Source organism: Colletes gigas, unplaced genomic scaffold (assembly GCF_013123115.1).
Source record: "Colletes gigas isolate AHSC1104 unplaced genomic scaffold, ASM1312311v1 Colletes_gigas_Sc00001, whole genome shotgun sequence".
NCBI lineage: Eukaryota > Metazoa > Arthropoda > Insecta > Hymenoptera > Colletidae > Colletes > Colletes gigas.
The window spans coordinates 12287730-12301544 of record NW_025106630.1 but is presented as its reverse complement, the minus strand read 5'-3'; the positions used below and the strand labels follow the sequence as shown (position 1 = coordinate 12301544).

The 13815-nt window shown below is 39.4% G+C and overlaps 3 protein-coding genes across 4 annotated transcripts; 1 reads left to right on the top strand and 2 right to left on the bottom strand.

Annotated features, from left to right (window-relative positions):
- Window positions 1-813: 813 nt before the first annotated feature.
- LOC122397680 (mitogen-activated protein kinase MKC1) lies at window positions 814-7305 on the bottom strand. Its single transcript, XM_043397002.1, has 11 exons — window positions 7023-7305; window positions 5289-5508; window positions 5060-5190; window positions 3671-3846; window positions 3455-3594; window positions 3202-3394; window positions 2902-3042; window positions 2608-2780; window positions 2399-2536; window positions 2141-2295; window positions 814-1752 (listed from the first exon to the last, which is right to left on the bottom strand). The coding sequence occupies exons 1-11, from the start codon at window positions 7110-7112 to the stop codon at window positions 1078-1080; spliced, it is 2232 nt and encodes a 743-aa protein (XP_043252937.1). The 5' UTR covers window positions 7113-7305; the 3' UTR covers window positions 814-1077.
- An 834-nt stretch (window positions 7306-8139) lies between these two features.
- Window positions 8140-9069, bottom strand: LOC122397686 (death-associated protein 1). Its single transcript, XM_043397016.1, has 3 exons — window positions 8890-9069; window positions 8639-8738; window positions 8140-8375 (listed from the first exon to the last, which is right to left on the bottom strand). The coding sequence occupies exons 1-3, from the start codon at window positions 8936-8938 to the stop codon at window positions 8216-8218; spliced, it is 309 nt and encodes a 102-aa protein (XP_043252951.1). The 5' UTR covers window positions 8939-9069; the 3' UTR covers window positions 8140-8215.
- Window positions 9070-9638: 569 nt separating this feature from the next.
- Window positions 9639-13728, top strand: LOC122395026 (centromere/kinetochore protein zw10 homolog). 2 transcript variants are annotated; one of them, XM_043392318.1, is made up of 11 exons: window positions 9639-9920; window positions 10077-10279; window positions 10366-11170; window positions 11248-11396; window positions 11461-11558; window positions 11655-11827; window positions 11918-12124; window positions 12206-12343; window positions 12427-12560; window positions 12759-13023; window positions 13103-13728. In XM_043392318.1, exons 1-10 carry the CDS (start codon window positions 9884-9886, stop codon window positions 12972-12974), a joined length of 2160 nt encoding a protein of 719 aa, XP_043248253.1. In that variant the 5' UTR covers window positions 9639-9883; the 3' UTR covers window positions 12975-13023; window positions 13103-13728. The 2 variants fall into 2 exon arrangements, with proteins under 2 accessions (XP_043248253.1, XP_043248245.1); XM_043392310.1 differs by having other exon boundaries at window positions 12759-13728.
- The last annotated feature ends 87 nt before the right edge of the window (window positions 13729-13815 follow it).

Sequence of the window (13815 nt, the reverse complement as noted above, 5' to 3'; positions counted from 1 at the left end):
CTCGACGCTTTTGATCAGAACACGGAAAGCCACGCAACGAACAAGTCCAGCACCTTTAGTAAAAATTTACTCGACGACAGGTAATACATAGGAATTACACATTATCACATAGCCGCATAAAAGTATTATAAGAAAGTATATTACATAGAAATTACACATTATCACATAGCCGCGTAAAAGTATTATAAGAAAGTATATTACATAGAAATTTACACTCTCCATCTCGTTCTTCGTGAGGGGAGGGGGGTGAAAATCAAGTCGTTGCAACCCTTCTGGCCCCTTGATCGATTGACTTCGTGTTAAGTTACTTATGTATTTATTCGTTGTTTAGTTTCCTGTGTGTTCGATGCTTATCGGACCTCTGTAGTCAGCGATTGTTCCTCGTTCGACGAAAAGAGAATGGTCGAAACGACCGATTTTGAAAAACTGTACGATTCTCTGCTTTTCAAAGAGCAAAATCTCTAGTTTTCTAGAAAACTTGACTGGGTTCCCGTCGCTTCTCGGGTAAATAATCGTATATTTCGTATTGTTTAGGAGATACGATCGAAAATCGGCCCATTTTTGCCACCCTTCTTCCGCGTCGACGCGACAGAGGAAAACGGCGATACAGGAAGTCGGTGAAATTGAATCTCTACTGATTATTTTCATTTTCTGTTTCATCGATTCCTATCCTAAGGGTTGTAAAAAGGCCTCGCGAGATACCTCTTACCTATAAGCTTAAAGTACCGATTGCCTCGGGACCGTTTAATGTTTCCTATTGCTCGCGTTCGCGACGTCTCCGTTCGGAAAAAGGCTCCGGCAGTTACCTCCCCTGGGAATTTCAAGTATCGATTGCGCGACACGTTGATTAAAAGAATTTATTTAGGAACACTGACTTGCCTAAGCTCGAAGCTTTCGACGAAGAGGACGGCGACTGCGTGTTTACTTCGATCGATCCTCGTTCGCGTGATACTGACGTCTTATTTCACGAAGATTTCGAACGGTCTACGAGAGAAAGGAATCGTATAAAAATATGTCCCCTTTGCGGTGTCCGTGAAGTCGCCGTTCTTTTCGTCGAAAGCTCGATCAGGCGATATTTTACCACCGTATAGTCCCGTTTCGTAAGTTCTTGTAGAGGGACGCTGTTATCACACCGTGCGTTTGGGTATAGCTGTTCATAGAAGACGCGTCCCGCAGCGACGACGCCGATTTCTTGTCACAGGTTGTCGCGTTGCCATTCGCGATTTGCTTCGACTGCGTTCTCATAGCGTTGCAACGATTCAGAGTGCCGCTGCTTGCACGATTGTTACCTACCAGAGGGTAATTTGTAGCTTGCTGCCTCTCGAAGTTGCCAGCGTTGTTCCGTAGGATCGTTCGATGATCCGTGCCGTATCCCGATCGATTTTGGATCGGCTCGACGTACGCTGGCATCGTCTGGTTCAAATACTTTCGAACGGCCTGGCACTTCGAGGCAGAATTGTACGAAACGCTCAGCGACTCCGCGCTGTTCACGTGGCTGCTGTTGGTGTTCGTGCTGTTGTTGCTGCTGCTGGATTTCAGATAGCGACGAGTGGTGTCGTCCGACATCCTCGCGAGATATTTCGTCTGAAGACCGTTGGTACCGTCGCGAACGAACGTGCTCTTCAGACGATCCTCATCCCGCCAATTTGCCCGCGGCGCACAATCGACGGACGCTCTGATCTGCTTGCAGCTTCTCCGCGCCTTCGTCCAACCGGCTTGATCCAACTGGTTGAATTTTCCCACGGGTGCGCACTGAAATCGTCAGCCTTTGTTGAAAAACGTTTGAGGCTGGCCGACAAAAAGCACAGTAGGACCTTCGACGCGCGAATCTCCGTCATAGAAATGAAGGTTCTACCGTACCACGAAACTAAATAAATCAAATGAAATTCCACGGCGCGGTTAATTATTTCAAAAGCATTCGGTTGGGTGCAAACAAAGAAAAGCACGCCGTTCCGTGTGCGAGAAGCGTGAATTGTGGGACGTACATATAAATGATTACAGTACCTAAATGAATCCCACGCGACACGTAGCCTGCAACGATAGAATCGTCCGTTTACTATTGTGCACAGAACACGACGAAGTTTTAAGCACTGAGGCGATAGAGAGAATTAAAAACTGTCGCTCAAGCTCGTTTGCTTACCACAGCTACTTGGTCCGACTGTATGGATCGTTGAGACTTGGACAACTGTCCGTGTTGCTGGTTGATCTGCAGACAGCTTTTCGTGGAGCTTGGCGTGAAATTGTTCGCGTTGCCGTTCATTGAATTGTACGTGTATTGCGTCGCCGCGTTCTTGACTGCCAGACGTTAAGAAACTTAATAAACTGACCGTTTTTTTAATCTTTTTCATACCAATGTACTTTTAATCTCAAGCGGTGGATAAAGTATTAAGACAATTACCGGTCGATCGGAGATTCCTGGCGATGGTTTGTGTTTGAGGTTCCGTGGACGTACTTATCGTTCTCGTTTTCGTAATCCTTTCGCCGCTATCGATTTGCGACTGCCGCATCGCTTTTCTGCTCGGTAGCTGCGCACGTGCTAAAGCAGAGAATGGATCGTTTAATGGTTTTATCGTGAGACAGAGACCAGCAATACATTGTTGATCGTACCCTCTAAACAAGAAGGTTCGTACGAGTCGCTTCTGCCTCTCTCTTTGCGCAAATCTTGGCACGAGTGTACAAGATTTTTACCAACAGTCGCGTCACCTTGCCCGATGACGGGATTATAATTATTGGTTTCCTTCCTGATGTGCTCCGACAGTCGCCTGATTCTGGACTTGGACCTGTCGATAAGCTCTGTTATGATTTTTGGAAATTAATACGATTACGATCCTATCGAAACGGAACCCGTAACGACTCCAGATCGGAACAATAATCGTTAACCGCGTTGATGGATTTACCCACATATTTTTATGCTTTCGACACTTTTCGTCCATCATCGAATAGAGTTTATTTCTGTACTCTTCAACGGAAAGCTGCACATCGTCGCTCAGAAGCGGTATCACGATCGATCCCCGTTCCGGTTCGTTGTTGCTCTGATGAAAGCTACGGAAAAAACACATCGTCTCAGATACTTTATTCAGCTAAAAACATCGATGCTTTTCCTCGGTTCAATTTCTTCGACCAAGCCCGCTTTCTGAGATATATCTCTCCCCAAATTAAAAGAGGACGCTGCGCTATTAATGTAGAAAAGAATGTACGCACGCGGCCACGTAGGGGTGCTCCAACGCCTCCACGGCTGTTAATCTGTGATTAGGGTTGAACAGTATCAAATTACTGATAAGACTCAACGCTTCTTTCGACACCCCCGGCAACAGTTCCTTCAACGAACGTCTCGGTCCGCTCGGCGTCTTCTCCAATAAATTAGTACCATATCCGGCGCAGACCGAAATCAGATCTGGAAAAAGCAATCGTGAAAGAGCGTCGAACGTCGTCCTTCGTTCTATCGTCGAGTTACCTCCTTTGGTGGGCATAGGGAGAGTGGCCATTATTTTCTCAACCTGGTTTATCGTCGAGGAACCGGGAAACAATGGCTTCCCGAGTAACATCTCGCCGAGAATGCATCCCAAGGACCACATATCGATACCCTTCGTGTACCTAAGCGTCGTCGATAGATAGGGGGACGTTAAAATATCGTCTGGGATAAAAAGTCCATCGAGAAACGACCGAGTACCTTTTCGATGCAACGAGTATTTCCGGTGCACGATACCAGCGGGTCGCGACGTAATCGGTGAGGGTGGGATCGCTGGCGGTTTCGCCATCGCCTTCTCCGATCTGGGTAACCGATCGAGCCAATCCAAAATCGGCGATTTTGCAGTGGCACTTAGAGTTCAGTAAAACGTTCGATGGCTGCAACGAACATCAGCCAATTAAATGCTGCAAGAAACTACAGCCTTATACGTACTCGTATCTTTGCTGTTTAATATATTTACAAATTATTGATCCAATTAAAAAATGTTGCAATGCATAAAATGGTAGATCATTGATGTTTGTAGATTTTTTTGTTTGGATACGAATACATATAGGACCAACTGTATAAAACAGTGATTAGAAAATGATACCGTGGAGCTTAACACATTCGCTATCACGGGTCACATACGCGAGACATTCACAATTGCATAATTTACGTCCGCGTAATTAAACGACTTAAGATCTATAAACTGTTCTCGTGTTATATTTCCCGCCTCGATCTTTCGATTACATCGTAGTACCATTTCCTGCTACCAGAGTCCACCACGAGTTTAGGGAAAAGATTTTTTCATCGCGGTCTGCCATCTGACTACCAGTAAGTTACGATATTTTTTGGCGCCATTAAAAATCACGCGTGGTTTTATTTGTTACTGTTTTTCATTGTGTTTTTGTGTTTATCTCTTTCGGGAATATGAAAAAAATCGTAGGATTCGATGAAGAGTAAAGAGGGAAGTAAGAGAACTTGGTCGATTTGGTAAGAAACTTAAAAGAAATGGAAAATTTAACGAAACAGATTCCTCGATGATTTACAGTGGCTCACGAAAATATTCGTACACGAGAATACAGTTTGTTTAACTTAATTTTATTAGCATTTACATTATGTTTATGTCATGTATTTATGGACCTACGATTGTACCGTATTTAGGTATATTTTATTTGCATACATGTAGAGTCACCTGTATGCAAGCACAAATTATTTAAATGTTTAAACAACGTGGCATGAAGCTCTGTTTGGATAACAGAACATTCAGATAGATACTACTATATTCCAAATATGCCAGGGTTTGTGGTGGACAATTTTCCACCTGAACAGTGATAGCCAACGTGTTAAAATGATTAAAAATCACTGGTATAAAGAATATCCCAGAGTAATGTTCCCAGAGTGAGAATAATCTGTCTTGTCCCATAAATTGCATTTTTATGGTAACAGTACTATCAGTTTACTGGCACAAAATCTTGACCTATGGTCTAACAACAATTTTAACATATTCTGATAGCTAAATCTGAATTTCATCCAGGGGCATTCTGTACAGCTGGCCAGTATAGTCCTCCGGACCAGCCTAGGGTTGACAGGATGCATAGATCTACTCACCTTCAGATCCCTGTGTATCACGTTCCCCGAATGAATGTATTTGATGGCCTTAAACAGCTGATACATGATGCAGACCTTGTGGATGTCCTGCAGGACGTTGCCCTTCTTAATGACGTTGTGGAGATCGGTTTCTGGGGAAACGGGCCGAAACGTGTTTCAGGCCAAATGTCTGAGAATCGCCGCGGCACGTGACCTTTGTGAATTCTTCTTCAGACCGGGTAAAACTCACCCATGTACTCGAACACGAGATAAATGTCCTGGTCGTTGTTCGCCTTATGCAGACCGAGCAGTCGTATGATGTTGTCGTGACTCTCGAACGACTGCAGGAACATTATCTCTCGGAATGTACGCTGAGCGTCGGTCTGGTTACGAAAAGCATCGAAGATTTTCTTCACTGCAACCGTTTCCTTGTTTTTCTTGTCTATCGCCTTCCATACGATGCCGTAAGCCTATGGGAACGACACGACAATGTTAAACGACGGTGTCGTTCGTTTCTGGATCTTCTTACGACCATGTACACTATGGTGGTTCTTAGCTAAAAAGTTCGATGAGTTCAAACGACTCCACCGGCCGTAATTAATTTTTTTTGCCATTTATGTGCTTGTAGAGAGATCGCCCCTTTACAATGACCCCCTTTAAAGTCGATATAGGGAAGAGAAAATATCATAATAAACAGTTCTCTATAATATTTAAATTAAACAATTTTGTTAGCCAGTCCAAAAGTTATTTTAATTAGTAAAACACACTGCCATGTTTTGTAGTGGGTACTTGATACTTCGTACAATTGCAATATCGTACTGAAAAATAAGTTTCCCCCGATAATTTGTTTACCATACTTTTTTATTTGCTCGTTGTTTAATGTTATATAACTAAAATTTTCCACTCGACCCGTTATAAGTTTTACTTCAGCCTTTATTCTATGATATATGTATATTTCCGGCACACAACGCGATAGCTCCCACCACCCATTTGTTAACGGCTGGCAATAATTTTTCCTATATTCGTACATCGTAGTAGCAATAATTGCAATCAATCGAATTAAATTTTTTCCTATCCATAAACGAACTTCTTTACCTTTATTACTTTACTTAAATCGCATAGCTTATCGATATCGTGATATGGTGACTATGGATTCCAAAAAATTTTAATCTTATGGAACATCGATAGAGCAGAATTAAGTGTTTTACTAAAAAAAATTTGTCATGTATTAGAACCATTCTTGGGGGTGGGATTAAAAATATTCAGTTTATATTTAACATCGAATAGTCACGGATAAAAAGGTTCACCGACAGTCGTTACTTCCGATACTCGTTGTCATGATTATGTCTGTTAACGGTTCAACTATCGATTCTGCAGTTATACTTGTCCGCGATGTAGGTACCACGACGACTGTTATCAATAGTTGCGTGTATATACACAACTGTCTTTTTTCTAGGATGTTCGTTTCACTCTATAAATCAACGACTGTCGTCGTGCAGGCCATGCATAATTTTTTAAACTATACGTTACGTAACTTCACGTTACTAAACGATGACGTTCTTACGTTTAAAACTTGCTCATACAATTTTAAACAAACTCTTCAAACCTGTTGTATTGATATAACGTGCGTGGACTTTCGAGAAAATAATTTCTCTAAACTACAAATATCACTACAAAGCTTGACATTAAAGAGACATTGCAAACAAGAGCATTAAAAATAATATTTTTATTCTGAAACTTATCCTGTTTTGTATAAAAAAAAATATTTATTCTTTACACAAAATTTTCATTCGCTTGAATAAGTATCGCTAATAAATATAATCGTTTTTACTAAATGAAATGTTAAAAATAAAGGTGTCGAAAGAGAACGTTTTGGTCGGGAAATAAATATGCGTAAAACCGCGATAGATATAGTATTAATTGTTTTAAAGCGCGTTAAGTACAGGAGAATGGAATAGTAAAAAATGAATGGAAGAATAATTACCCCCTTGCCAAGACGTCGAACGATGTCATAATTTTTGTTGATGTGCGCGTCGATCTCGAGAACCTTCACAGTGGAGTCTTTCGCAGACATCGTGACGAGACCTTGAACACGGTCGTGTTTTACGACCGGAAGGTTACAGCGACCCGAGAGACTTGTAGGCGTACGAAAATTTTCAGACGGAAAACGGTGTTCACGGACGGTAACGCATTCACATCTTTACACATCAGGAAGGAAGCTCCACTCAAACAGTTTTTTCATTCAGCCTTTGACACATTAATGCAGCTATGTTTGTAGTATTCATACCGTTCACCATGACGACAGTGGTCAATGCTACTCACGGTTACCAACGACATCGCGTGACCGTCTAACCGCGGTAAGACCCTAACCAGGATAAACCTAAGGAACAAGGAAAGTGATCGAAGCATTACGTTATTTACGTATAAGAACGTAGTTTTCTTTTTTAATTTTCGTACAAACTGTGTGGTCAATACTATTAAGAATTTCGTTAGGCATTTACGTTCTCGGGGATCATGTTCGAAAAACAATACAGTACTATCTTTTCGTAGTGATAAAATAAAATACAAGGTGCGTGGATCAAAAGGGTTTCTACGATACCTAAGGTCAACTAAAATGCGAAATCACGTAAACTCGTAAACAGAACATAGTGTTAAAAGTATTCTTATTTCCTCGAGGTCTACATCTTGAAATGCATTCTGGTCCCGAAGACAGTTAGTTATACATATACACGTTACGGTATAACACGCCTAACAAGGTGCGTCGGTTACAAAATAGAGTTAAGAGCGTGCTAACGGTGTAGTTACCTAGTGATATCGTCTGTACGGACGATACTCCAAGTGATCGGAGTAAGTCAATCGCTTAAATGCCGATTACAGGAAACCCCACGAGGTTGCATTAAAAATAAATTGTTTTCTCTCTTAATAACAGCAATAAACTCTCGCGAGATACTTAGTTTTCGCTTTACATGAAACCAGAGCTTCTCGGGAAACAGACCTTGCGGTACGCTGAAAAATTATTAACACGCAAAATTACCAAATCTGTATCCCACAGAAACTTTTGAGTACGTACTTATTTCTCTTTTTTTTTTTTTTTTTTTCCTTTTTAAATTTAATATTTGAATATAAGGGCTCTTGTTCTTTACAACAGCCCAATTTTATAGAGTATACGTGCACCATTCACTTCCTAGGCTGCTGTATCATGATAGGACGCGAACAATGCATGGGACGAGCGTCGTGAGTCGGTGTGGGTTTGTCATGGAAGACTTGTACAGCTTCTGGAGGAAAATCTGCATTTCCCTTTGCTGGAAATCCACTGATCATTATAGTCTTGGGTGGACTGAAACACAAAGAAAACGAATAAAAACGCTGTTTATCGTTTGAAACCTTCATTTTTAAAAGCAATATTATTTGTTACATTGTTATTATGGCACGTGTTTATCAGTTGTTATCTAGAAGATAACTAGCGTCTTTATCACAATTTACTTCTTTTTTTTTGTTATCTGTCGATCGAACAAACACTTCACATTGGAAGTTAATCGCAAATTTTTTGATCGTATGCGTCATACGTGGTAAATTTCGAAATATCTACGTCGTACGTACCTGCTCGACGGTTTACTCTCGTCCGCATCCTTGATCGGCTTTATTTCCCGTTCCTCTTTCGGCGTTTTATGTTGGGTAATCCTCATGCCGCCCGCTTTTACTGAACAGAAAACACAAACCATATGTTCCCATCGAAAACAATTAAACAATTGGTTGGCCTTGAAATATCCAGACAGGTGCACACGACGAATCGCATAAACACGTTAATACTTTCCCGTTCTATCGACGAATATTACGATTTGTTTTATTACCTGCTGGCGGGTGGCCACCCTTAAGCTTGCACTTCTCTGGACTTGACATTTGTACGTCGTTCGACAGGCCAAACTATGATTCAGCTGCTTTCCTCCACAGAACATACGTTTCGCTTGTTGCGCTGCAACACCAATCACGCTGATTCTATGGCGGCCAACGGTGTAATAAGTGGGCGACGGCAGTGGGGGAGGCCGTTATTGAGACGTGCATGTTCCTTTCGCCTTATCTTTGTATTGTATTATGTTTACATCCGTGTAAAACGCTAAGTCAAGCATTTGCCCTCCCAGGAGGAATAATTCGTGCCGTTTTGGGGACACGGCATGTAAAGTGTATCCCACTTCTCGTTTTAACATGCATCCTACTTGGTGCACGATCGAACCACTAGATGGAGAAACAGCGACAGTGAAATTGCAGATAAGGTATACGGCAGACTCACTGGCCAAAAATGACGCCCAATCAAAGTACACTAACGATTAACTTTCCTACAATTTAGGACTCAACCGTGAAAGTTACGTATGCATATTTTTTGTACAACTGGACCCGGACACCATTATGTAGTGGATATAAAAAGATATAACCTGACTCATATACTTGATCTGTGGTGCTATTGTAAAGTTAACTATCCTAAACTATAGAGGGAGTTGAAAATAATTGATGCATTATCTGAAATCGATAATGCAGCTCATTTATTACCGACCGCGATAATAGAATATCCCTACCGTCTCTGCTGTGCATGTGCAGGGGGCATTGCAGTTTGCACAATTCACCGCTAGTCGACTGACGTTTGTCAGTTATTGCGAATGTAATGACAATGTGGCAGCGACTGTAGTAAACTGCGACACAGTGAAGACCGGTGTAGAGGTTATATTTCTCACATTGTAATTAATTATTCGAGTGTTTCCCAATTGTGAAATGATAATACTTAATGTTAAATCGAGTACGAAGTATTCCAAGTAATTCTTAATTACGGCTAGTACACAAAACGGAGCCAACATGACATCGTTTTTAACCGACGTGCTGATCACAGCAAGTACGTATATACACAGATTCACGTAACGTATACAAGTAAGATTAACGCGCGTAAGAAACGTATGAAATTGCCCGCGAAAATATAAATACGAATTAATTCACCTTTTTTTTTCATTTGTAAAAATCCAAATTTCGAACGTATTGTTTCTCCAACTAGATAAATTCGAAAAGGTTAATTTAAACGAAAAGATAGCGGAAATACAAAAGGAAATAACAAAGCTAAAGTATGATATCAAAGATTTTATGGACGATAATTATGTCGAGTTTGCATCGAAATTCACGCGGGATCAACATTTAGTAGCAAAAGGAGAAGAATTACTCGAAGAAATGAACGTGTTGCAAACGAGAATAGACGATGAGGTATTGGATCGTTGAATTTACGAATATTTTTAAATATATATTATGCGATGCATAAACAGTTTGTAACCATAATTTATTTACTTCAGATCAAAGTACAATTGTCCGGTTCTACGAAAGAATTGAAGACACTTTCGCAAGGTTTAAAAGAATCGAACATGATGTTGCAGCTCTCCAATCAGCTGTTAACTTTACACGAATGCATGAAGTCTATAAAAGATTACCAAGAAAAGAAACGGTACGTGGACGCAGCTAAAGCGTTAGGTAACATGCAAACGATATTGTACAATCCGCAAAGCGATCTACGCGATCTCGACATTTATATGGCAATCGAGACAGAATACATGAATCTCTTTACATCGTTTTTATCGAACGCGTCTCTGCTGTTGCACGAACGAATCTGTTGGACCGGCGTCGAGGACAAAGACTCGAAGGCCGTTACATTAAGCGTAAAAAACGATTTTGACGATATGCAAGATTTAATTCAAGGGTTACACTACATTGACAACCTTTCGAATCATCTTCACGAATTTACGATCACGCTTATAGATCACGTGATCGATCCGATCATTAACGACGACTGTTCCGTGTATGTAATCGACGAAAAAATCTTCACGATCGAAATACTGTATAAAAAAAAACCGCCCAGTTTCAAAAGCGTGTTTTACAATCTGGAAATGTTATTTAAATTCCTCCATCAGCACTTCGATCTGATAATACACGATGACGAAACCTTTCTGAAACAAATACAACCGCACTTGCTCGATCGACTGTCGGCGATGCTGACCGCCGATTGTATCTCGCAAATTATTCCAACGTCCAGTGCGGATTTGAAAAACTTTGAACCTATCGTTAAGACGATCAACGACTTTCAGTATTTTTTAGTCGAAATAGGTACGAGATTGAAAAAATATTAAAGTAATAGCTTTCACGTTCCATGGGGACCGTGTATAATCGTACAATTGTTGTAGGCTTCATTACGAACGAACAGCTATTTCTCTCGGAATATACGAAAAATATTGACAAATTGTTCATCGATAGGGTTTGTCAAGATTTATTGGCAAAAGCTCGAAATATTATGAAAAAAGACTTGCACGATTGTATCACGTACGAACCAGAGGCAAGTTCAAATAATCATAATTTAGTATAGTTACATAATTTGCAATCTTCGTTTAATTTTTTAGGAAGCGCCTGAATGTCCAGAAGATAATTGCATTAGTGAAATAAAAATAGACACCAAATTAAGCGAGAATTCATTTCAATTTCCTAAATGTCAAATAAGGTAGTCTATATCTGTTATATTCCACCGAAATAGATGTGAACGTTTTTAGCGTCGTGTTTGTTAAGTATTAAAAATACTGTCTACGCTGTATTTCAGCAAGAATGCGAAAGAAACGGTCGAGCTAGCGCGGAGTATTTTAGACGAGGCATGCAATACAGATTCCTGTGCCATTCGATTGTTTTATACATGCAGGAATGTATTCGAAATGTATTCTGGATTAGTGCCTGAACACCATCGAAAATTTTTAGAAACGATACCGCAACAAGTCGGTAAGAAACCCATTTTAATCCTAAAAATGAAACGCTATGATATAGCAAGGGCATTTTTAAAATATTTTAATTGACTGTATCATTGTTTAGCTGTATTCCATAATAATTGTATGTATCTTGCACACCACCTCCTCACATTGGGCCACGAGTATAGGGATAAGCTGCCGGAATCTATACAAAAGTATAATTTAACTTTCGCCGATCAGATATTAATATTACGAAACGTCGGATCGACATATTTCTTAGAGCACATGAAATATCAGCGAAATATTATTTTTGATATTCTCAAAGAGTCCGGTTGGTAATATTAATTGTCATAATTGTCATAATCATGAATGTTTAATAAGATATAAGTGAAAAATTTTCGTTTGGGCTAAGGTCTATCCGCATTGGGTCAAGCTTCCGAGTTACAACCTAGTACCGAGCGTGCACTGAGGCAATGCATCAGACAATTGGAATTATTGAAAACAGTTTGGCTAGACGTATTGCCTGTAAATGTTTATTGCAGAGCTGTAGGTCAGTTTTTATTTTACGATAAAATTTTACATAAATATCAATGTTTAAAATAACCATAATACTGGCATACTTTAATACTTTAGGATGCATCATGAATTCCATGGTTGAAGATTTAATACTTAGAGTAATATCGGTTGAAGACATTCCTGTCGACGATGCAACCGAATTGGTGACGTTATTTGATATGATTGTTAAACGTGCACCAATAATATTTCCGGTAAGTTTACAATTTTATTTAATGCTAATTTATATTTAAAAAAAGAAATTACAGTGACAGACATACTTATTAATTGTCGTGGCAAAAACTTGACCTGGCAGAAAGTCCACGAGTTATGCCTGTAAAATTAAACTAGAATAACATTATTACCTTTTAATGATAATTTTAAATAAATGTGAAAAATGTTATGTTTTTCAGGATCCCCGGGAAATCCATGAACATGTACGGAAATGGGAGAAATTTTTGGAATTGATTAAAGTATTGGGCGCGTCGCTGAAAGAAATTGAAATTAGATGGGGAGGCGGTAAAGGACCACTCGCGCGCGAATTTACAGCTTCTCAAGTTAAACAATTAATTAGAGCACTGTTTCAAAATACCGAACGAAGATCCAATCTGTTATCTTCTATAAAATAATACAGCAAGTCCTCGACTTATGCAGTTAATTCATTCTAGAGCTGTTTACGTAAGTCAAATTAAAAATACACTGTATATTATAGGGAGGGAAGAAAAATCGGTCCGGGATTAATAATAATATATTGTAGGTAAGGAACATGTGGGTGGCGGTCGAGTAATGTTTGTTTAGTCATAGTCTTTACAGAGGTTGATTAAAACGGTTCTTTCTCACTACAATAGATTCGGTATACAATGTTCGTTAGAAAAGTAAATTAAAATTAAAACCCATACGTGCTCTTTTACGAAAAGAAAACTTTATTTCATATGTGAATACATAAACACATACAAAATACGCACAAGTACATAACTGGGGGCACAACCGCGTATCTACGAACCTGCTTAATTCGAGGACTCGCTGTATAAAACGAAACAAATATATAGTATGGACTGAATTTTCTGCATTTATTATTATACTTATCATTAACATTTTAACTGCCGCGTGTGCTTTATGATAGGTGTATGATTTTCGACCGCCGACAGTTAAAATATTAATATTAATGGTATAATTGATATGAAAAATAATATTATTAAATTTTTGTATATCGTATTAATTACATATTACCTAAATATAACGTTAATATTAGAATACCCACTACTTACGATTTTTACCATTTACCATTTACTTGTAAACTTATACTGTAATACTTACGTTAAAGTTCCATGTATTGTTGAAAACAACATATTTTCAAATGATTATATTTTTAATAGAGCGTAAATAATTAAGAAATTGTAATTTACAGACTCTCCAATAACAAAAATAAATTTTGAATAGCATCGTAACGACGGCTGCTTACGCTTTATA